The following is a 25,353-nucleotide window of genomic DNA, read 5'->3' as shown; positions in this document are numbered from 1 at the left end:
TTCTTTCTCTTCAAAAGTCAATTTTATTCTACAGCGCCAATTCACAACATATAGTTATCACAAGCACTTCCAAATCGAGCAGGCATTCTCAAACCTTCTCGTTATAATATTATTTAAACAGAGGACCAAGCACTAGGCGACAGTGGCAAGGAAAAACTTCCTTTTTAAAGACAGAAACCTGGTCGATAATTATAAGCATCCTGGATCAAGGTGTGTTTAAGTAAAGGCTTAACAACAGTAGCTTAAAGCTGCTGGGGAACAGCTGCCAGAAGTGAGTCATAAATGAATAAGTTCAGCACTGAAAAGTTCCCAAGCATTGCGCCAGAGTCTTGAGAGCTTAGCTGGTAGAATCCAGCAGAACAGATGTAGGTTTAGAAGATAAAACCATCTTCAACAGTCCTTCAAGAGACAGGTCTCGAATTTTGTTAAAATGCAGAGTAAAAGGGACTCAATATAATGGCTCTGCTGCGTTCTGTAGAAGCTGCGAAAAAAGAGGTGATTTTAGTCTAATCCGCCTATTTTATTACTGAAAAAAGTCTAGAAAGTCATGGGCTTAAAGGGCGAGCAGCTAAGAGGTGGCTGCCTGCCTGAGTTGAGTTTAGCTACCAGTATCAAAAAAGAAATCTATGATTGTGTTATTGGTTACTAATAACCGAGAGAAGAGCCGGCCATCTAGCAAGGGGAGAGCACACGTGTATTTTAACACAGGACCTGTGCCATTGAAAGTCAGTGCGGTCAAGAATTTTGATTTGCACCATTTGCCCTCCAATCTCCTCAGGCCTTGCTTTCAGGGCTCGGGTGTTTCTTCCAGTAACCACGCGTGTAGACCTCCTTTTTAACCGTTCTGTTTTTAGTGGTGCAACGAAGCCCAAGAGGGCTAGACAGAGCTGTGTTTAATTAGTAGTACAAATTCGATTGGAGTCAATTGCCTACAGTGAAAACGCAGCGAGGGCCTCGAGTGTGGTAAATACATTTGCGCCATTAATGTGTGGACAGGCTGGTGTTGCCTTCAAAACTTGATAAAAAAAATATAAGAGATTGCAGAAGTGACGAGAGAGACAAGTCAGACAGATAACCTCAAAATTCCCACGGGATTGATAGCAAGTCTAGATGTTTTGCCAGCAGTGATCGGTTGGTTCAGCCTCAAACTGTTTGAAACCAAAAGTGTCAATAATTGCTTGAAAAGGCTTTACTTAGAGGATCCCAGCCTGTATTCAAGTGAATATTTATCTTGCTCTTAAATTCACAACAGCTCCTACCACAACCAAGCGGCTTCATCTACCAAATCAGCTGATCGGTCTAGTGTTCACATGTGTGGCGCTCATGTGTGAAGCATCGGTTTTAATACGTTAGACTGTGACAGGCAAAATTTAAATTAGTATTAATTTAAATAGCGTACAGATTAGATGACGTTACCATATTAATGGTAAAACAAGTCCAAATATCACCTTGACAATTTGCGAAGACATGAGCCAAATCGGCGGATCGTTCTGATGATCATCGCATCAACCGAATCATCGTCCATCGGAACAAACCTTAATATAGACCTTCTTATGCTCTTTACTACTTTATGACTTATGACTAGAGCCCTACGATAGTTGCGATATTGTATTTTTGCGGGCCGCATACCGATATTAGGGAGTTAACAAAAATCGTATATATGTATTTATACACTTGTGAAAAAGATATTTAAAAACAACAGGATATTTTAACAGCTGAACAATTAACTTATTGTCCAAATATTACATCGAACCACTGAAAAGTAAAATTTGTCACAGCCCACACCATGATGTTCCCACTCCTCCAAACTTCACTGTCGGTATAGTGTATTTTGGCGGTGATGTGCAGTGCCAATTTCTCCCCCAAACTATGGTGTATGTATGACATCCAAAGAGGTTCAATTTTGACTCATCTGATCAGGACTATACTCCCAGTATTTCATAGGCTGTCCAAATGTTGTGCACGCAAACTTCAAATGAAGCTTCAACATGCTTTTTCTTCAACAATGGAGTCTTGCTGCAGTGAGCGTGGCATAGAGGGCCATACGGTTTAGTGCATTACATTACTGTTTTTCTTTGAAAACAACTGTACCTGATAATTTCCAGGTCTTTCTGGAAAGCCTCTGCCAGTGCGTCCGTTGCTCTTGGACAACTCTTCTGATTATTCTTTTGACTCTCTGTCAGAAATCTGTGCAAGGAGCACCTGGTCGTGCGTTTATGGTGAAATTAATGTTCTTTCCACTTTCCGTGAGTAACGGCCCCACGGTTGCTCACTTGGGAACATTCAGAAGTTTAGAGAATATGTCTGTAACCAATGCCACCCGTATTGCTTGCAATTACAAATAAGTTTGCGTAAAGGTCTGAGAAGCTCTTTGACTTTTACCCATATGGAATTGCCATTGTTGACACCTTGTAATTGAGAACAACCTTTTATAGGCCATTCAATTAGGGACTAAAACAGCGATATAATTTGGCACTGATAGGGCCGGATTGCTTTGTAAATACTGACAGATTTCAAAGCTGTTTTCTTGGCTTTCCGTGCCTTTTTGCACCTCCTTTCTTCATGTGTTCAATACTTCATTCCTGTGTCATTCCACTTTATTACACATAATTAATTTTGACACATATGCTTTTGAATTTCCTTTGTATGTTGTTGGATAACTTGGGTTGTTACCGACATCTGGTGACAATTTTCATGGTCATACAGACCCCATCAGAAAAAATATATTAACTGAGGAAAATGTTGACGAAATTCAATACTTATTTACCCGCTGTATATGTCAATTATATGATATTTTTCCAATTTCTAACAGGTTTTCATATGTATTTTTTTTTTTTACATATATAGCCTATACTGTTTGTATTATCACAATGTTTTACTTCATATGCTATAATTTTTTTTGCATTGTCTCCTTGTTGAGCCTCTCTTCCCATGTGAAGCTGTATGTATGGGCATAGTCATGCCTTATGACATGCCCATGTTTGTGGGGGTTGCAGTTGCCGTACTTGGACATAAATGTATAATGTAGCTTCAGTGAAGAAGCCTGAAACAAAACAGAGAGGGTAATCTGAATCCAGAGCTTACTCTTGTTTCTTATTATAATTTTTGTAGAAAAGACTAACAGGCAAGTTTTGAGTGCTTCATCTTGGCACACTTGAACTCGCTAGAACTAGAACAAGCTTGTTGCAACCTCCAGCTTGTCGTGACTAGGTTATTCTCTGTGCACTGTCCCTTGCCTTTTTCCTGTGATACCAATGCTTCATGAAAACCATAGTACCAGCATGCTTTGTATTGCATAAGTAAGATGAATCCCTTCTGGGGATGAAACCACACGGACTGTCCAGAAAAGAGATGGGTGCACACAGAACTTTTTTGTGACAACATGCAGTTAATTTTTTCTCTCTTGGTAGCTACAACAGTAGAGTGAACTGCAAAGCCTTAAGTGAGGAACCTATGAGCAAAGAGAAGGAAAGCAGAAGACAGAGTCCTGTATAATTTTCTGCTTCATAGTTGAAATGAAATTCAAAACGGCCAAAAAATATTTACCCTGTTTGAACTTCTTCAATAGTTTCCAGTATGTAACAGCAGAAAAATGCAGTAGTTTCATGTTCCACATAATTTGGAAAAAGAGTCTGCAGCCTTGCTAACTGTGCTGTGTGGCCTGTACTGAAGCACAGCAATGCTTTGAGCTAAGTGCTAACATCTGCATGCAACACGGCCACAATGACAATTCTAAACATGCTTTGCTAAACATATGATGTTTAGCAGGTTTAAGTTTGGCTTGGTTAGCACGGCAACACCAGACTGTATCTTTTTTTTTTTCTTATAAAAAAAAAAAAAAAAAAAAAAATCAAAGTTGTCAAATTGTTCTGGTTGTTTGTTTAAACATTTGCATGCTTTTGAATATGTGTGTGTGTGTGTGTCTGTGTGTGTGTGTGTGTGTGTGTGTGTCATGTGTGTGTGGTGTGTGTGTGTGTGTGTGTGTGTGTGTGTGTGTGTGTGGTGTGTGTGTTTGTGTGTGTGTGTGTGTGGCCACTGTACTATACATATGTTTTATGTGAAGCACATTGAATCTCTCCTGGGGACTATAATAGAAAGTGAGTTAAACAAAACTCGAATTTAATCCTGAACTTCTGAGTTGACTAAACCTGAGATGTAAAACTTCATCAGGTGAAGATCTGATACTATGATTCACCATGGCAAACAGCTTAATAAAAGAGCAGAAACCTCCAATTTTTAATCCAGTGCAGCCAGAAAAGATAAATCTTTTGACAATGCACATGAAAAAACAGCAGCAGTGAAAGAGCAAAGAGTCAAAGTTAACACTATTACATTTTACTCAGCATAGTCCACTGATTAAATTTATATTGATATTGATAAATATATTAATGCAGTAACCTGATAGGTACAAAGTGTTGGTGGCAGCAGTTTGTTTTATAGACGTATTGTAACTTCATTGTCCAAACCATTAAAAATGATCCTTGGAGTCAACAGTTCTAAAGGCACCTACCCTTTTAAAAAAAATTACTGTAAAATTATAGATTTATAGGACTTTTAGATTATAGGCAGATATTTTACATTTAAAAGTCATGCTCAACAGCATTTACTGACTATACTTCAACAAATAAAATTTAAACATAGTCACTAAAAAATGCTGTTAAACACACGTTAATATACTGTCTTTGCAGCCTGTATTCAAAACTCACTTTTAAAGTACACTCACCAAGAACTATAGAATAATACTAATACTGGTTAGAGGCCTCCCTTTGCTCTCAAAGCAGCAACAAGATGTTGAAAAGTTTTCTTTGAGATCAACACCCCGTTTACATGACTGCATCGCATTCTGCAGATTTGTCAGTTGCACATTCATGCTGCTAATTTCTCGTTCTACCACATCACACAGGCCACTGAAGACTGACCTCCTTTGCTTTTGAGACATGGTGCATTATCACGCTGGAAGTAAGCCATTAGGAGAGGTAAACTGTGGCCATCATGGATGTCAGCAGCAATACTCAGACTGTACATTCAGATAGATAGATAGATAGATAGATAGATAGATAGATCCCCCATACACCTTTTACACCTTTTTATTTGTACTGTGGTTTTCAAATAATGACACCTTAGTCTAACTTGAATGAGATTGTTTTTCTCTCCTTGCATGTCTGACCCACTGGGTGTGGCTCTAGCGGCTCGGCAGGATTGCTTGCCTCAACATTTCAGGCTTTGTCATGCAGTTTGACACCTGATTTGTCTTGTCACAGACTCTTCAGGATGACTAACTTACTTCTCGTGTAGATGATGCAATCTGTACTCTGCGGACTTCAGGTGAATAGTCTTCCTTTATGCTGCGACATCCCATCTATAATTGTTTTGCTCACCCTTCTTAGACTTACATGTTTTCTGACGTCCATCTTCACATTTTCCATGGGAAACGCATTAGTGATTGTGTTCACATAAGCGTTGTCATTCAGCTTTGGATTCATTGGCGCCCTCTAGTCAACAGCTCTGTGTACATCAACTGATCCCAGCTTTCATTACATTCAGTGTGAAACATTGCAGCCAAAGTCAAGTCAGTCACTGAGATTACATTTTTCTCTATTCTGATGTTTTGATTGATCATTACCTGATGCTCCAGACCTGTAGCTGCATGACTTCATGCATTGCACTGCTTGCCACACGATTGGCCGATTGATAAATTGCATGAATAAGCAGGTGTGCAGGGGTTCCTGTTAAAAATTCTCAGGTTTTTCAGGTGCAAATAAATAAAATTTTGCTTTGTTTTACTAATGTTTGCAAATTAGCACTAAGCAAAAGTATGTCTTGAGGCTGGGGAATGTCATTAGTCCTTTCAGGTATGTTGCCTTAAACCAAAGTGTTGAACAAATTAATTAAATAATTAAAATTTTGACTTGATCAGGTTCCTACACATTTTCACATTTCAAATTTCTGTTTTTGCTCTGTCATGATGGATATTGAGCTGAATGATGAGGGAAGAGAGGCGCAACATTAAAATGTGAAAAACACTGGTCTGAACTCAGTGTGTTTGCCAAGGATTGTAGTTTAGGTACTTGTAGTCCATAACAATCAATTAACAACCAAAGCCAGACAAGTGTGAAAATCCAAATGCAAACACGATGATATTATCAAAATAGATTTATTCTAGACCTTGAGATCTGATTGATTTTACAACAGTCAGATCAGGAGGCTGCAGACCAGCAACCATGTGAGTTGAGAGAGAAAGAAGATACAACATAGTGAGGGCAAAGACAACACAAAAAAAAAATCTGCAAATTGGTATTTACATGTTCTGTGTTATAATACATCAACAAATTAAATCCAAATTTTATATTTTTGTTCATTTTGAGTACATAGCTACAAATAAATCAGAATTACAAAATTTGAGAAGTACAAAACCTTCAAGGGCTCTCCGACATAAGCAAAGATAGAGTCAACATTAGTACTTCGGTAGGAACAAAAAATAGCAAACACGCTTGACTGCAGTGTAAAAAAGCTTATCATCTAAAAAACAAACCATTATAAAATACCATTCCACTGTCATAGACATCATTTGAAATAGTGTCTTTGTGGTACAGTCCAATCACTGCTGACTGCATTAAAGCAAACTTTCAAAATAGTCTATAGCTTCAGTACAAAAAATTTTTTTTTTTTTTTCTTTTTAAAAAACGAGCAACATTCTATGAACAAAAATCTCTGAAACTTCTGACTGCTGTTTGTGTGTCTATGTGTCTGTGTGTGTGTGTCTGTGTGGTGTGTCTGTGTGTTGTCTGTGTCTGTGTTCAAAGCCGTTAGATGTTAGTTATGGCTATGAGATGAAGTTGGCTTGGTTCGTCTAACCTTGAGGAGTTGAGACAAGACACCTTTCCCCCCTCGTCTCCCCACTGGAACACTTCACGCCACACTTTCTGCATCAATTCTGATTCATCGTTAAGAGCATTTTCAACATTAGGTGTGGCTATGATGACTTGAATAAACACACCTCCGTTTCTCCATTTTTAGCCTAAAGTGCAAGAGAAAAAAGACCCTTCAAAGGCTGCTCTTCTTTTTGTTTTTAATTCGCTATGACTGTTTAATGGTATTTTATAAAAACCATTCCTTCATGGTCACGAACCCCTGGTGATGCACAGCAACATCACATACTGTTAGTTTCAAGCGTCTCTTCAAAAAAGTTACTCTATAAAATCCACCCTCAGCACACAAGTGGCATTACAAAAAGAATCCCCTGTGATAGCACAGATATATATTTATATATATATAATATTTATATGCAGATACCATGTTACTATAAGTCATATGCTGCGAGTGCGCTCTTAACAACAAGCATAGACTTGCCTCAAAAACAGGCAAGTGTCTGAACACTACAAACAAAAGCGCCGTCTATTCCGTGCAATAGGCCCTGAACACAGCCTGTCTCCAGAGAGTGTGTATGTGTGTTAATGCTCTGGCAACAACACAAACCAAACTATTACGACTGTAGTGTACTTAGGTCAAACACTGGATACGAAAGGCTGCACACGTTACAGAGTGAATTTTAAGCTGACTCGGTTGGTTGTGAAGGTCTGCTCAACATGACCAAGTGATTTGAGTGTGCAAGGTTTTTCGATTTCACTGTCTCAGTCGTGATTGTGAGCGAATGTTGAGTTGTGTTTACGAAGGTGCGATCCAAAACCCTGTGCCTGCAGAGGGAGTGGCACTCCACATGATGTCCTGAGCCTAATGACCAAGCAAATATAGACCAACTTAGTCTGATTCCATTAAGCATTGGAATACAAGCACAATTATGACTATTAATTGTTACGTCAGATGGATTCAAGCCGTTATGGGCTTGTTTTCCCATATTCTCTCTCGCCTCTCTCTCTCTCTCTTTCCCCACAGAAGCTCATTGACGCTCAGAAAGCAAGCTATTGCTATCTACATCTTCTCACTACTGACACATAAAAGCATGGCCTCTACTCGTAGAGCTAGGACGCAGGTCCAGGATCACTCTCTTCATTTATGACAGGAAACCTCAATCTGACTGCACATTAACTGTCTTTCTGCCCAGCAACGCTGTTTAGAACATGAGATTGACATGGAGTTTAACAGCTACACAGATTATCTCTCAGCCTGGAGGTTTGAATTCTTTAGAGCTCTATATTAACCTGATGAATTGTTGAAAACCTGAAACATCTCTATTATTTTGATACAACAAAGGACAGTTCACCCTTGATTAACTGCTTTAGACTTTGTTAAAAATGGCAAATGGAGCAAATCTATTCGATAAAAATAGTTGACAAAATTATTAAAACCACTTCATCTTCTGAGCTATACATCTGCATTTTTGAAACCTTGAAGAGTGCCAAGAAAAAAGATGAATGGATCTCCCAATGAACAGCTTCGAATACCAATTGGTAAAAAGACAAACAACTCCAACCCCCCCTCCCTTCTCTCCCAACCCACATGTAATATAAAACCTACAGTTAAAATCCAAATTCAAAACAACAAATGTCCACAGGACACCAGATGCTGAACATATGCAATATGCACACACCAACAGAGAACAAAAATCTTTATAAATCTGGTACAAAGGAATAAAAAGAGAAAGCAAGAAGAATCCTGTGTTTGTTGCGGCTTGGTGTTGTGTCAGATATGAGTGATTATGGTTTCTCTCTCGGTGTGGGGCAACGCAAGGTTACATCGGACTCAATATACTATTGAGGGTGTGTGTACATGAGAGGAGGAGCTCTTTTCTTATTGGTGCGGCAGGCGTTCGTACACTTGCAAGCGCAGTCCAAGTCATGATGTCATTCCAGCGGTCTGTGGAGGTCAGATCGCCCATCAATGTCGCATTGACACGTCAGGATTCTCAGGTACTAATTAATTACTATATCTTTAGGAAAGTACCCTTGTGTGTACATGAGGAGGAGGGAGCTGCTCGGTTTGGTTATGTGCCTGCATCTATGGCACTCAGCATTTGGCGTGACATGCAGACGTCTTTATTTTTGCCCTCGTACAGGCATTCCGAGCTCGGTCATGTTCCGCTAGACGACTCCATTCTCAGGTGCTATACAAATCCTAAAACATCAGGAATTAGCAGACAGTAGACACTACAACGCTACTGGTTTCTACCACATCAGTAGCTCTAACTCACACACGACAGGAGTTTCATTATCATCATAACTTCAGATATTAGCTTCCCTTTATTTGTTAAGACAAAGTTTCTACTAGGTTTTTGTTTGATTTTTTTTTAGTTGCATTGTAAATATATAATTCATTGTTAATACATTATGACATAAGCTCGTGTACAATTACTCATGTACATAAGCACACACAACAACATTGACACGGCACCCTGAATATTGCGTAAAATGCTATATCCGTCCAAAGCAACAGCCGATCATAAAAGATTTCAGTTTTGTTGGACATTGTCTAGGGCAACACACAAATAATTAAAAGTAAGTTCTGAACACCTGCTTTGTGGTCCAGAAGTGAGTAGAAATTGGACAATAAACAATGCATCATATTCAGAGCTCCTTAAACCAGTATTTTTGCAGAACCTACCAAGTGGCAAGGCATTTCCAGTGTTCAAGTCAGCTTAGGGCTGAAAGGCATCAATGAACTGAGATTTCCTGGTTTCTGAGCAATTTCCAATAGGCGTCAGATTTTGCTCAGCAACTTAATGACATTCAAGAGCTGTTTCCCAAAACCCACCTCATGTGTTCTTGTCATATCTGCTCGTAGTGCTAACAGGTGCAGACTTTCTGAAACTTTTCTTCAAGGGTCTCTGTATATAATTCTCTTATCCTGGACAGTCTCCCAGTACCTGTGACCGCTAACGTGTGTTTTTTTTGTTTGTTTTTTAAGCACTTCCTTTAGTGGTTACGTGGCTTAACAACCAGGTGGCTGCAGTATCCCCTTTAACTGTGCTAAATACTTCTGTCTAGCAATCCACCAGAAACGCCTGACTGATGGGGTGTTGCTGTCATCTCCCTGATCACAGCACTTCTTGCACGGCTACTAAATTCACTAATTTTTTCTAAAAACTTTTGATGGTGTTTTTTGGTGTTAGTTTGCTATTGACAATTTACAAATGGTTCATTTACTAAGCAGTGACTAATATTTCAGACAACAGTGGCTCTATCTAGTGTTAAATAATGGCACTGCAACATCAACTGTTGTTCAATTTTTGATGCTACATTTCACCAAAGCTGTGTTCAAATTCTGGTTTTCTGACCTTGTCGCCACCACACATGCCACATGTACAAGCCAGATCACTGAAACAGGGAAGCCTCGCATCATAAGTCATCATCACCCCATTTTATGGTGTCAGCTTACCCGGGTCAAACCTTTAATACACAGGGTTGACCCGCAGATTCCCCAGGTCAGTAGACTGGTGTGAGAGTTGTACACAGAGGCCAGGGCGGCTGGTGTGTGTGTGTGTGTGTTCATGTGTGTCTGTCAAAGCACTCAATGCAGCACAACTCACCGATCCATCTGACGCGCTGGCTCCTACTTTGTCCCCTGTGGCGTTCCAGCACACCTCAAAGATCCCTCCTGTCCCCCGGTAGCTGTGGACTAAAGCACCAGTCTGAAGAAACACGTACACACATCTTAGAAATGGCAAGCAACTTCTTTTTCGTATTTGTGTAGACTTAACACAAAGTTTATTAGTGTATATGTGGTTATTGGTTGTCATTCCAGACCTGAGTGTTCCAGATGTGGACACACTTATCAAAAGAGCCGCTGGCGAGGTGCCTGCCATCAGGGCTGAAAGCCACGCTGTAGACGGGCTCCTGGTGGCGGGTCAGTGTGTGGATACACACCCCACGCTCTACGTCCCACAGACGCACTGTTGAGTCAAATGATGCGCTAGGGAGAGGGATGCGATGTGAGCTTGGTGTCAAAGAGTGAAGGAGCATAATAATAAAGTGCCATGTACCACGGCTGTAAAATACTGTATGTCAACTGGATATGACAGCTACTAATCAATTGAAACAAGCTATTTAACAAGTTGTCTATGCAAAAATATTATGTTCACCTGAGAAAATATCGTCACTCATATCAACTATTTCCTAATTCAGATAAAAAAAAATCCTTATAAGTAATTACAATTATTGATTTGAGAGGTGCATTTCATGGAAGGACAAAATGACACACTGAGTAGTACACAGTGGATGGCATTGCCAGGTCCACATAGGCGCTTGAGGACTGTAGGCTGTTGAGGTGGAAAGCCCACTCTGGCCTGTCTGACCCTGTGATTTCCACAGGATCAGTTGAGTCACTGCAGCATAAGGTTCATCTGAAAATCATTTAAGGTAGCCATGTGGTGACTCAGCCTGCAGCTTAAAACACAGCTCAGGTACCAGAACCGTCTCTCGAGATGTCAGTATTCAGCCCAGGCAAACCTTATTACGGCACGTTAAACCTGCATATTACAGGTCGCAGCCCTGAGATCATTGTCAGATATTTTATTGATGAGGTTCATTCAAGGAATGAGACTGCGACCAAAATCTGATTAGAGGTCAGAAAACTTATACAAGTTGTTCAATATTTTACACACTTTATGCCCCATTGAACAAAAGAACAAGAATGTGCTACACAGCAGAGTAAAGCACTGGTCCACCCCACCTGAATAAACTATTGAGTATCCGCCTGATTGAGTATCGCCTCATAATTATGAGAAAATATCAAGACACTGCTGTTTTTCATTTTCCTAATTTGAGATAGGATTGTATAAACACTGTCATCTTGCACCTATAAATACAAAACTACACTGTAGCAATCAAATGACACAAAGAGATAAAATCTCCTGTAACTGAAGCTGGTGTTCAGGTGCAGCTTTACACTCTTACCTGGCCAACATGAGGTTGGCGCTGGGGTTGTTGGTCCCGGGGCCTGTGGGGCTCCACTTGATGGTGTAGATTTCTTTGCTGTGGGCCTGAAGGTCATGGACACATGAGTCCTGCTTCATACTCCAGATCTATGCCAGAAAGGAAGGAAGCGATTAAAAAAAAATCACTGGTAACACAAGGTACAACACTTTTCTTTAAAAATGTGTCTGATTAAGGCCAGTTTTATGCCTTTTTTTTGGCCATTAGGTGACATACACTGCATTTGTGTGTTGTGTGAACTGACCTTGAGAGTCATGTCATCGGAGCAGGAGGCCAGCAAGCTGCCAGTGGGATCCCACTTAATGGCGTTCACCTCATTCTACAGCGAGAGAGATAGGGGTTAGAAATAAAACAAAGGTGCAAATGTGACTGATGTGCACAGGCAACAGACAATTTAGAAACAATGTGCATTTTGTTTCGATGCTCACACATCAATATACAGTGTCTCCATGCATCCCAATAACTGATTTATAAAACTGTGTCCAACGTTTGTCAGCTTGTCACAGATGTGAGGGGGATTTTTAACAAGTGGGTTGAGTTTTTCTGAATGCACCTACAGTGGTCCTTCGCCACGCTTCATATTATCTAACAGTGGTGTGTTTGGTTTGTGTATGGCTTCTCATTTCCCTCCCTGTGAGAAAGCAGCACAGACACAAAAGATCCACGTCTTACCGTGTGTCCCTGAAAGGTCTTGACAGGTCTGTCCTGACCCAGCTTACACACATGGATGCACATGTCTGTGCTACAGGAGGCAAACGTGTTGTTGCTCTGCCAGTCTACGTCCAGAGCAGGTGCTGTTGGGAGGCAGAGACGGAGCTTAGGGCTGCTGCAGCAGTCAGATATGCAGGCAGGACATGAGACGACAACAGCAGTATGATGGTCTGAATATATTTCTCATTGCCACACTTCATCTGAATTAACTATTGACTGTGCAGATAGTTTTAAAACTAAAGCATAGTACTAAAAATGTATAACCATAACATAAAGTTTGCACATTCATTTGAAGGTTTGGTCTATTACTGTCACACTGTCACAATTCAGAGCTGTTGTGGAAAATGGGTTAAGATTTAATGCCAGAAAATAAGGAATTTTATTATCATTATGGTCTGACTGCAGTTCAGCAAAAGGTAACATCTGTCTAAAACAGAAACTAGTGCATTAAAAGTCATGTGGAATAATCCAGCTGACTCCTGTCACTCACCCGAGTGGAAAGGAAATTGTTGCTTTGCCTCTCCCGTGTGTGCGTCCCAAATAATTGTGGTCTGTGTGAAGGAAGAGATTTTCATTATTTATACACATTATACACACCTCAGGCCTTTTTATACCTGCAAGACGACAGCACTTGGGCATTAATATGTATGCTGAAGGTGACACCGTGTATGTTATTACACTTAAGTACACTAGATGGCAATGTTGTACAATGTCCATAAACAGTTGTTTGTTGTGGTTTGGTGACAGGATGAGAGCATCTGATGTTTGCTGGGAATGCATCTGGCTCACCTATCAGCCCTTTACATTTGTGAACTGTAAACAGACCCTTACATACAGTTACATACTGAGGGCAGTGCACGATATCTGCACAGGCTTGTGCATGGTTGACATGCATGCCATTTATATGTTGTGCCTCTCCATAACTAATGTTGGTAGATCATTGTAATTCATCATAAAGAAACTATGGCTGTAACTTATTACCATTTTCATTGTTGATTATTACTATTTATCTGCTTGTCGTCTATCAGAGCCCAAAGTGATGCCATCACATTGCTTGTTCTGTCCAGCCCAATTCATTTGATTTCAATTCAATTCAATACATTCAATTTACAATGATATAAAACACAGAAATACAACAAATTCTTTTTTAGAAGCTGGAACCAACCAAGTAATTGACTGACTGAATGTTTCAGTACTAAAAGCAACCTAAAATCCACAACTTCATTTTAGAATACATCCAATGCGCATTAACTGTTAAAATACTGCTTGGTCTGCCAAATTTTTCCAACTCTCTAATCCTCAAGAGCAAACAGTGACCCAACAAAAATGAAAGACCCATGAAAAGCTTTTTAACATCCCAGGAAACTGTTACTAATTGGAAAACTATTCATCTTTGACAGTGATCATGTGCTCCACAGACGACACCAACCTAATTAATCCATCACACATTTCTGAACTACTTCAACCCTCCTTTCAAACTGGTCAACTATAGGAAATATATCACAGAAAAGCTCCATTCGGACTGGATTTATTTCTCTAGAGGAGGTGGGGTGATTTTAACATTACCTGGGCTGGTCAGTGACTTTAAATGAGTTGAGAATATCTGAGTTTTTTTTTTTTCTCAATGGCAAGTTCTGTAGAGTCTTTTATCTATGTCTATCTATCTATGATTTATAAGAAGATTTATGGAACTTTATTTGCGATGGACATAAGTGTAAGTAATGCTGAATGATATCAATATGCACTTCATTCATGTGCTGCATGAATTAGCATCATGTCTCTCCACGCCCTCTTCAACTCTCCGTGATGAGGCTTTTGTCTTTGTCCAAAGATATGTCCATGTCTATCACAGATCATATCCTGTAATTTCCTACTGGTTAAAATGCCGTCCGGAATGAAGAGTTAACTTACTAAGGAGCACTGTGAATATTTTCTTCCCCACCTCCCCCTCTAATGTTAATCCTGTCTGAATGGGGCTTAAGATAGTGATGATAATATTTCAGGGGGCTCCAAAGGGATAAAACTGACAAACCAATATTTCAAGAAATGTCTGCATTTTGGGAAAAAACCGCAGCTCAAATCAATCCATATGCTTTACCTTGTCTACACCAGCACTGAGGATGAAGTTTCCTTTCTTATTCCACTTGAGTGCAAATATAGGACCTTTATGTTGACCCAATGTACTGGCCAAGTTACCTGAAAACATAAAAAAAAACCCACCAGAGCTTAGAAAGAGAGGAGAAACATTTCACCATCCATTCATATTTGTAGTACAAGCTTGAGAGTCTTACCATCTTTTGTCCATATTCTAGCAAACCCATCGTATGAGCCTGTTGCTAGCAACGTTCCCTCACTCTGAAAGAGACAGAAATGATTCTTATTAGTTGCAGCAAGTTGCATTAAATAATTCTAAATTTCATTTGTATATTTTGGTTCATAATTTTTCCATATTTTGCAAGTAAATTCCACTTTCTTCATTAATGAGGCTCATACTGAGTAATAAATAGTTTATGACATAAATTATTAGTGCAAATTTGGTGTTGTGCATCGACTTGTACTACTCAGGGAAAAAATAGGTTGCAGCTGAGCAGCATAAAAGGCCTGTTCCCCCTGTGGGAATGACTCGCCCCCATATATCTGGTTGGAAGGAATGCCTCTAGCAGAAGTAGTGGCCACAGGCATGCACACACACACAGCACTAGATTAGATTACTAAAACTGCACTCAGTGGAACAGACGCACACAATCATACTGTGCAACCACACACACACACACACACACACACTCACATTCCAGTCTAGTGAGGTGACGTCTTTGTTGCTGGGTACGTCCTGGCCCCCTTCCCGTATGCAGTGCCTCAGAACCAGCTGGGTGGATCCGCCTGTGCTGTTCTCACTTAGGTTCCAGATCCGTGCTGTTGAGTCCCCAGACCTGCCCGAGTCATCACACACACACACACACACACACACACACACACACACACACACACACACACACACACACAGAGACACACAGACAACCTTACATTAGGCACCATAACTTGGCTTTGACTTTTAAAATCAGTAATGAAAATTGTATGAAACTGACCATCGTCGCTCGAGTAGGGTTGGGGTTTTAAGGCATTTTATCGAACCTGAACCCAGTATCAAATCCGAAATCTTTTTAAAACCCTATTAAACCTTTTCACATCATCTGTTGAGGAAAAAGGAGAAAGAAATTTTACAAGCACAAAACTCAGTGACTTTGATTTCGTTTGTGTGGATATTTGCTCTGATATTACAGGACTGTGCCTGAATAACTGCATTTCTCTCCAATTTCCTTTAATTTTAAGAGGTGTGCCCATGATTAGGAGCAGTACTTTGGTGAACACACAGTATATGTATCCAGCTGGATGCTCACCTCTGTTTGGTTTACTACTTTTATAAATGAACACTAAACTAAGTCGAATGGGATTTTAGGAAGATGACGAATCACTCTGATCCTTTTTTTTTTGTTTAGTGAAAGTTGAATCACTTCTCCCCACTGATCAGGGAATCGGTCCATGTGCTGTAAAGGACATTAATGTTATGGCTCAGGGTAGGGGCCATTTTACAGTTGGACAAAGCTTGTCCTGGGATGGGTATTTAGAATTTCATTATCTTCCGTGCAGAGAATCATGATCAGACCAGCCGGTGCATCTTGTCCAATCACATGTTTTGCTTGAGGGATCTCCCCTGAGCAATGTTGACAAACACAGTGGGAAGAGCGGGTGGAGATGTAAACGCATAACATCATCAAAGGAGATAGTTGATTCAATGAGAGGGTTTGTTTAAACTGAAGACTAAGAAAGCTGTGCGTTTAGATGAGAACATGTTAAAATGCAATCAATCAATAGGGGCTGTTTGTGTAGTAATGAATCAGTTAATTTGTTGTTCTTTACGGGCAACAAGCCTTTAGTCAGTCACTGTTACTGGAAAATTTGTCACTCCCAACTTCACAAGCATATTCAGAAATAGGATTTGCTCTTTAATAAACACTACATTGTCAGAGAATCTTCTGCGTGACTGCATTCATCTGGGGAGGGATAATGACACTGGAAAAACAATGACTCCTGTCAACAAAGAGTTCTTCAACGGTGATAAATGAGGTGGGACTTTGAAAAAAAACAACTCTTCTCATATATCACAAGTTTCCCCTGAACAAGACAAGGTTAATTCTTAACCTGATTTACAATTGTCTAATTATGTTTTAAAAATTAATTGGCTGACAAATAAGAGACATTGAATTTGTCTTTAATTAACTCAACCTCGTGTGGGACACAAAAAGGACTTGTATTAAATGTAAGACTCTATCGATAATAATGTGATTGGTGTATTAAAATAAACTAATGCACTACATGACTTCAGTGTCCAAGTGAGAATGACACTTTTACCATTGACCAATGACCACTATTACTCTTGACACTGCATGAGCAGTGAAAGCTGTGGACAGAGAGAGATGATGTGCTGATACTGACCCAGAGGCGAGGAGGTCGTTCACTGGGTTCCAGGCGCAGATAAAAACTTCGGACTCATGGCCCCTCAGGACCATGGCTTTACTCTGGGGGATCTCCACGTCCCTATCCACCTCCATCATCTCTGAGTGGTGATCTACAGGAAGAAGTAAGAAGCACAAACAAAACCTTTTAACTAAAGGTTTATATTAACAGTAATCATAAACTACTGTCTTCCTTCTGGAAGCTTCTTCAATCTCCACACAGGATCTGATCTCTCAGCCAGTGACCATCAGGTTCTTGGTCACCTCTCCTACCAAGGCCCTTCTCCCTCAATCTCTCTGTTTAGCCAAGCGCCCAGTTCTAAGAAGAGTCCTGCTTGTTCCAAACTTTTTCCATTTAAGAAATTTGGAGGCCTCTGTGCTCTTGTGAACCTTATGTGCAGCAGAATTTTTTTTTTTGTATCCTTCCCCAGATCTGTGCCTTGACACAATCCTGTCTCTAAGCTCTGCAGGCAGTTCCTTCCACCTCCTCTTTTTGCTCTGAAATGCATCATCAGCTGTGAGACCTTAGACAGATGTCACGAGAAATGAGAGTCACCTGAGCTTTTAATAAATTAGCAAAAACTTCTAAAATTCTGTTTTCACTTCATTATAGTGCAGTGAGAGTAGATTGATGAGGGGAAAAGGATTTATTTTTCAATTTTAGCATAAGGCTGCAACATTACAAAATGTAAAAAAAAAATAAAAAAAATTGAAGGGATATGAATACTTTCTGAATGCTCTGCATATGAACAACCAGCAAGCAAACCGGATCCATTTAAACATTTGGCATCATCTCATTTCCAAGGAACCTCCAGTCTCACAGCAGCACATGTACTTCATCGTCTGATGTTGTTAATTCAAGTAGAATGGCGATGCCAGTGTTTCATGTGTCAAGTAAACGGCACTGCACTGAATGAACACCAGCTTGAACAGCTGACAGCAGTGGAATTAAAGGGCAGGCTGTGCTGTTCTTGAAAGGCCAGGAGTGTTTGTACCAAACAAAGCTTGTCCATAAGGTGGGCACTGAGTGTAAAATACAAGTAACCAACCAATGCTAGATACTGTAAGTGAGTACACTAATGTGGACTCATCTTTTGTCAGTGAGAACCTGAATCTACCCCTCAGCAGCAATCTAAATTTGATTCTAAGGCCTGGGGTGTTATCATTGTTGGGAAAAAGAGGGTTTGAGGGACAACAACCAGACCACATTTTTCCTCCTACGCTAAAATAAACAAACAATTGTGTACGCTGGGAAAAGGTGAGAACAGACATGAAGACACAGACAGAACAAAACCATGTGGAAGCACGTGCAGGTTTAAGGAAAACTCCAGAGTAGCTTTATGTTATACCAAGTAGGCAACATTTCACACCAGACAGAATCCTAAAGTTGTATCGCAGTTGTCATCAGAAAGAGGGAACAAATCATACTCACAGGCAGAGGCAGAGGCGAGGCCACACACACACACACACACACACACACACACACACACACACACACACACATAAACAGGTTTCCCCTCACGAACTGGTTAACAAAGGGTTAGGTTAGCCATGTAACATTGAACTCATGAATTAAGCAGTAGTTTTCCTTTACTAGGGACATAATTCTATACCACGATATATATCATTACTTTGAAATAAATTTACTGTGGTAGATATTTAGGTCATACCACCAAGCCATACATTTGTTTTGTTTATTATTTTGGACTTATATTATTATTATTATAGAAATGTGCCAACTTTCTGCTGTGGTATCATCCAAAATTACAGCTTTTATATAACTGTGTCAGACTTTCAAGTGAAAGGGGACAATAATACAGTGAGCCTGATAAAGAGCTGATAAAAAGCTTACACAGCATCTTTCACTCTTTAATATTATTATATCCAAGCATCCTGCAGAAGATTATGAAAATAAATTCCTGCAGTGTGGCCAAACATTTTTTTTTCACCCAAACACAAAAAAACACAGCTGTTTGTTAAAGAGTTGATTCAGAGACTGAACAACCATGAGCTAGCTTACTGGCTAAGGCGTGGGATCCATTTTCCTCCCCGTTGGCAGCGCCCTCTCCGTTTTTCGTGCTTCCTTGGGGTCCTGTGCTGCTGCCGCTGCCTGCCGCCGCCTGCTGCTGCTGGGCCAGTTTGTCCCTGTAGGCCTGCTGTCTGGTCTGGACCACATCTGGCATCACGGCATCGATTAAAGACAGCGACTCAATGGGCCGCCCGTCAAATAAGGTCCCGTCCTACGCAGAAAACACAAAACTTTATATAACCACACTTTCCTTATGTTAATAATGGATATCATTGAAAAAATATTCTCCAACATATAAGCCAACAGGAACACCTGAGTCAAAACATAAAGCTGACTGTGCAGTTCTTGCCAATTTATTTTAGGGATACACTAAATAGCAGTTGATGGTGTAAAGATGGACCCTGACCTCATTGATGCTGACTTCTGCCTCAACATACTGCAGGCCCTTCTGGATGATGGAGATGAGGGCAGCAGGGGGCACCAGGGCTCCATTGATGTTGGACTGGCTGATGTGGCTCTCTATGCCAAAGGTGAACGCTGAGTGGGAGAAGCCTGGAAGAGGCACAATCATTTGGAAATAAGAGTCAAAGTTCAATAGCAGAGTGTCAACAGCAGCAGTGTAAAATTTTAGATTTTAAATAATTAGTAATTTAGTAAATAAAATCTGTCACACTTACCTGACTCTTGCAGGTATCTGTAAACCAGGAAATTGACCTCATCACTGCTTATGCTCATTTTTAGTCCTGGTGATTAAACCATTGGGTCAGCACAGGATAGGAGCCTGTAAAAGCAAACCACAGAGTATTACACATCACAGAAATGAGCTGAGAGGAGCTTTTACTTGTATCCTGAAAGTATCTCCATCGCTCACATGCATTAACATCCCACAGAAACATAAATGGATAGTAACAAGTAAGAGGACATGTTATTTCACAGATCCAGGTGTAAAAGAGACCTGACACACACTTACACCGAGGGTGGTGTTACACTACAAGCTTAATTCCAAACTGGCACACACAATGAAAACCGAGAAGAGGAAGAGGTTAGAAAAGACATCACCTTGCTTGACCTAGATCTTGCAACTTTAGAAGAGGGAAGTAGGCAAACTGTGATCTGCCATTTGATAAACAATGATGTCTCGTTCCTCTCTATCTTTGGTGGCTGCAGAAGCCTCCTGGCTCTAAGCAGGGCACAAGTTTCCATTCATTAACCTACAACTGGAAATAATTACCAGCCGTCTTCACAAGGTAGGCGGGGTATTTTGGACCAAAACGTCTGGAATAGATGGGCTTTAAACCTCAGCAATAACAGATTGTACAGTTCTTGTGTCCGGCCTCCATATTTATTCATGCGGAACCCGCACTGTTTAAACGAGACTGTGGAAATAAACAAGGGGTCTGGATGAGGGACAGAACCTCTCCTGTTTCCATCATGCCAGCCGTCTGAAAAAGTCAACATGTCTCCTGCTGCATCCCAGAGGCTGAGGTCCAAGACCAACTGAACCAAGAGGCCTTGAATCTAGTAGAAACCCTTCAGCAATCCCTAACAAGGTGGTCACAAGTCATGATGGCTAATGTTTCTCACAATGAAGCACTACCACTAGCACTTAGCAAATGGCTTGATACAACCACAATATCTAACAGATTGAGCTTCTATTCAGGGTGAAACAAACAATGAATGACAATCTTTCAACATAGAAAGAACATACTTACTTTATATATACAGTAGGGTCCAAAAGTCTGAGACCACTTTCACATTCAAGTGGGTGCACCACTACTTTACTCAGGCTGCTAGAGCACACTGTGTTTTTCCATTATTTTCTTTAAGGTTCAGTATGGTTACGGTGCACTACAATCATGTTGATATAACACTTGTGCTTATCGGATATTAACCTGCTTTCAAAGGGTGCCAGCAAAATTACATTAATATGCAAGTCTGAAAGCAGTGAACAGGGTCAGAGCACAGTTACAAGAATAGGTCAACCAATTCATCTCGCTGGCATTGTGTCCAATATTTGAATGTTTTATGAACATCAGGGCTGATCATCAGCTTTATCAAGCTGTGTTTCTTTCTCTGGGGGAGCAATCTAGCTACTCACAAGACTGAGGAGGTCAACATGAAAATGACCCATTCTTAGCTGACTGAGTCTCATCATGTTACAAGATATTCAGTTGTATGTTTCATGAGAAAGGATTAGACAGTCTAATTAGTAGCTAATTACATGAAAGATGGTCTATGCAACAAGCAAATTGTTCCAAGAATCTCTTCGTTATCTTTAAAGTTTATGGGATCACACTTAAAAGCTTATCAACTTAATAGTTCATGGTTGAAACTCATAAATACACCAGGCTTGATGCTAATTTAACATGCTACGATTAGGCTAAATCCTAGTTTCAGTACCATGGTTAGTGCCACTCAGCCAGGCATGCCAAAACAGTTATTTACAAATTTCAATATTTAATGGAAAATAATCTCAAAATGCAATGGCACAATGTCCTGTCTACATAAAAATAAAAAGGCCATTGTCACTTTCTAACTTCAAGTTCACTTTTCCAGCAGTTGGAAGCCTATGATTCTTTATCATAAGAAATTTAAATCTTATTAGTTATAAATGAGAGTACTAGTTGCTTTCTATGCTACATTGTGCTTTCACTTCCCTTCCCCGTTTCAGCCTCGTTTATCCCTGGACAGGACCTTCAACAAGTCATACTGATGGACTTACAATGGCCATCCACCAAATGTTTCAAATAATTTGCACAGGTGTAAAAGACAACATGCAAATGAGTTAAGTGTACAAACAAAACAGTCCACCAAAACCCACTGTGGACCTTCAATTGGTGCTCTTTCAAAAAAGTATTACAGCAGTGTTTCCCATACATCAACAATGGATCTGTCTGTGTGCCTGTCTTTCAGGGTGTGCAGAGTGTGCTGCATGCCGGGGCTGGGCATGACGTGAAGAAATTACACTGTACGCTGCATTGTTCAGCTATTTATTTGTCATAAAGTACTTATATTTATATATTATAATATTTGCAATAGAGTATCTTATATATGGGAATATTTGATAATTAATTTGAGAAAGCCCAGTGGTCAGCTATCGCAACAAGTAGAATCTAATTCTGTGGGAAGTACTGTACTGCACACTCTTAACCAATGTTTTATTTGATTCAAAGCAATTGTTTCCATTATTACACACCTGAGTTCTGAACATGCAGTACATGCTCAGCAATAATTTCAACATGTGTACTGACCCAGTGCCACACTCCACCAAACCTTGGGCAGTGTACAGCAATTTAGCTGCGGAATCACAATAATAATACCACAACTCAGACCAATATCATGATTTCAAAACAACAATGAATGCAAATAATGTTGTATGGCCTTTACTGATATCTCTCTTCTCTGAAGCCACAACAACCACCTCTCCAACACTAAAATTCGGTTCATTGTTGAAACAACAAGCACGCAGGATATTCATTACACTTACATTAGTTGTCATTGATTAAAGCACTTGATTACTGCAACAGCTATGTTAACAATTGGGTTATTTTAGGTATATTTTAAGGTTAAAAATTTGTATGTTCTTAGCCATTATTGGGGCATGCATAATACTAACAGTTGGTCTTGTCTGAGTCATTTCTGTATACCATCCTACCACTGGTTGAATAGATAGTTAAATTGCCATCTCTATAGGACTCCTGACACTTTGCTATAGTGAAGTGATCTTCCAGACCTCAATAAATGTGTGCAGCCATAAAAAGAGGTGAACCAAATTTTGGATATGGAACAGAAACAAGATACACTACCCATGTGAGCAAGGTATTTTCAGAGGCGCATCATATCTCCGTTGTCCCCAGCAAGAACTTTCAGTCCCTGAGAGAAATAGACAGAAAATGAATCACAGATTGTCATCATATCTAAATTATATAAATGATAGATTATACTGTTTCTCCAGGCTGAAATCACTTGTTCTCAAAATGTTTCAATATTCTGTATCATGCATTGTAGTATCCCTATCAATAATTTGGCAAACAAGAAAAATAAAACTTATTAATCCCATTCAATATTCTGCTTGTTGCTTTATACACTTCAGACCATCTCCTATCATGTACTGTAGTTTAGTAATCTTCCCCAAAGTTATGTATAAAGTAACGTGTAGCAGCAAGCAGCACACGAACCACACAGGCCTTGCCATAGTATTCACAGATAACAGTGTTTCTCTATCAGTGCTGTGACAAATTACCTTAATTAGAATGGACATTTTAGCAGCAGTGTGTCAGAGAGTGGGTGAAAAGGCAGCCAGGGAAAGTGTTATGTACAAAGGGGCGTGTCACCGAACAATGAGAGAAACTGGGTCAGCAATGTAAAAAGCCAGAACAGCCAGTGGATTGTGCTATGCATGGTACAACTATCCCTGAAGAACTCTAATTAAAGGGGAGTGTGCTTATGTATTGTATTAAGTAAATGAAACACAGACATGTCATTGTGAATTGAATTTAGTAAGACATGTTTGAGATGCTTGCCTCCTACAATATCCACTTAGCCAACAGCTCACTGGTACTGGTTCATAAACAGGTGGCTGAGGTGGTGTTTTTTTTTTTTAACGTAGTTTCATATAGCTGCATCTTTCAGATTTTGTTTTTATCGCCATTTCAGTGTGTGTGGTTGCAGGTCCTTCTCAGCTCACACTTATTTCGTGCAAGTTAAATACATACAAGTTATGTCACCATGTTAATCTGCCGGTAGCTAATTAGCAAGATAGCATGGTAAACTACTAGCGGAAATACATTGCCCATCCCCCCCACACACGGTAGCGAGTGAATGGGCTGAACAAACTACAGTGCGTGCATTAACCGACACGCTATCTGAAGCAGGCAGCCGCCAGATTTGTGGCACAGTTTGTATCGATGAATGACTCAAAATGCACTTTATTTCTATAAGACAAGCCTGAATCAAATGTCCACTCCTGTTTGTGGAACACTGAAATATGCCGCAGTGCCATGTCAATTAAATGTAGTAATCGTTTAATCTAACTCATTAAAGATGTAATGTTAACAGTAGGCTGACAATTGCCCACATGTCATGGGTCACTAAGTGGATGTACAGGGGAAATGGGAACGGGCTTTATCAGAACTTATTCTAAGTGATTGTCAAGTAAACACTTGGTACTTGCGTCTTTTTTTTTACCTCGCCAACTTATGTAATAGGGAACTTTACATTTCAAACCGATTTAAGACACTGCCATGAGCTAGTCAACGTTAGCACCCTGGCTAATGGCGAGCTAACATTAATTTTGCCTTGGCGGCGGCCGTACCCGTCACCCCACATGCCACTCAGGCAAGGCGGTCTAAGATTTCGTTAATTTGAAACAGGACACCAACAGTAAGCTACCAAACATTACAGTTAGCTACCAAACATTACAGTTAAGCGTTTCATAGTTTAAGTTTTTTAGACAACACCCCAAAACGTTAAGTTAGCTTCTTTAAAATAGCATTTCTGATGAGTACAGTGAGATCGTCAGCCCGTCGCTATCGGTCCAAACCGAGACAGACTAGCGCGGTAGCTAACGCTAGCATGCTATGCTAATGACAGTGTTGCTATAATCTCGTACCTACTTGGATATAACCTTTCAATTGCCGATATCTTCCACAGCTCTTGTGTTCAAGTCAGACCATGTTATCTATTTAATCGACTGCAAGACAGATGGTTTTCGCACATATATTAACTATCGTTAGGTTATAATATTAAAGCTAAAGCCAGGCGGTAAGAAGCCAGCAACGGCTTCAGACATTCGACACAGTGGAGTGACCTGACATGCAAAAATGAGCTGCCTGTAACTACTGTTATTTCAAAGCTCTACTCGCTAAAGCGCAATATAACGATTAACCCGTGACGACGACAATGGACAGTGCATTCACCGTATCCTCCATCGTCTACGGCAGAGTGGGGTTGGTAACTTATGTAAGAATAGTAGCCAACAGATGCCTACTTATCAACAGCGTTATTTCACATTTCTACCAAGTGGCGCTAGGATATAATGCTATATAGACAACTAACCTATTTTTCCAAAAGCGCAAACAACACGTCGTGGTTTATTAAAGTTGAAAGCCGTGATCCAGCGTTGATTAAATTTTAACTCCTGGTCCGTTTGACGTTTTCACAGCAAAATGGAGCCACATTTCCTCACTGAAACCGACCAATGAGAAGGGAA

General features: G+C 40.1%; 1 protein-coding gene across 4 annotated transcripts in view; it reads right to left on the bottom strand.

Moving 5' to 3' along the window:
• LOC111228960 (F-box-like/WD repeat-containing protein TBL1XR1) overlaps window positions 1-25,353 on the bottom strand; it is a 29,292-nt gene extending 3,939 nt beyond the window's left edge. Inside the window, exons 1-15 of one of the 4 annotated variants that reach the window (XM_022755086.1) lie at window positions 25,200-25,353; window positions 22,949-23,015; window positions 19,820-19,923; window positions 19,549-19,694; window positions 19,134-19,353; window positions 17,094-17,226; window positions 15,388-15,529; window positions 14,891-14,954; window positions 14,698-14,795; window positions 13,090-13,150; window positions 12,561-12,682; window positions 12,133-12,207; window positions 11,850-11,977; window positions 10,701-10,866; window positions 10,484-10,585 (exon numbers count right to left, since the gene is read on the bottom strand). In XM_022755086.1, the coding sequence (XP_022610807.1) occupies window positions 10,484-10,585; window positions 10,701-10,866; window positions 11,850-11,977; window positions 12,133-12,207; window positions 12,561-12,682; window positions 13,090-13,150; window positions 14,698-14,795; window positions 14,891-14,954; window positions 15,388-15,529; window positions 17,094-17,226; window positions 19,134-19,353; window positions 19,549-19,694; window positions 19,820-19,877 (1,515 nt within the window). In that variant the 5' untranslated portion in view covers window positions 19,878-19,923; window positions 22,949-23,015; window positions 25,200-25,353. Of the gene's footprint in view, window positions 1-10,483; window positions 10,586-10,700; window positions 10,867-11,845; window positions 11,978-12,132; window positions 12,208-12,560; window positions 12,683-13,089; window positions 13,151-14,697; window positions 14,796-14,890; window positions 14,955-15,387; window positions 15,530-17,093; window positions 17,227-19,133; window positions 19,354-19,548; window positions 19,695-19,819; window positions 19,924-22,948; window positions 23,016-24,753; window positions 24,931-25,199 lie in introns of those variants that run through there. The other 3 variants (XM_022755085.1, XM_022755083.1, XM_022755087.1) reach the window with 3 other exon arrangements.

The sequence above is a fragment of the Seriola dumerili genome, unplaced genomic scaffold, assembly GCF_002260705.1.
Source record: "Seriola dumerili isolate Sdu_G_001 unplaced genomic scaffold, Sdu_1.0 BDQW01000226.1, whole genome shotgun sequence".
NCBI classification, from domain to species: domain Eukaryota; kingdom Metazoa; phylum Chordata; class Actinopteri; order Carangiformes; family Carangidae; genus Seriola; species Seriola dumerili.
Note: the sequence above shows the minus strand (reverse complement) of the source record. Positions and strands in the feature narration are given on the sequence as shown.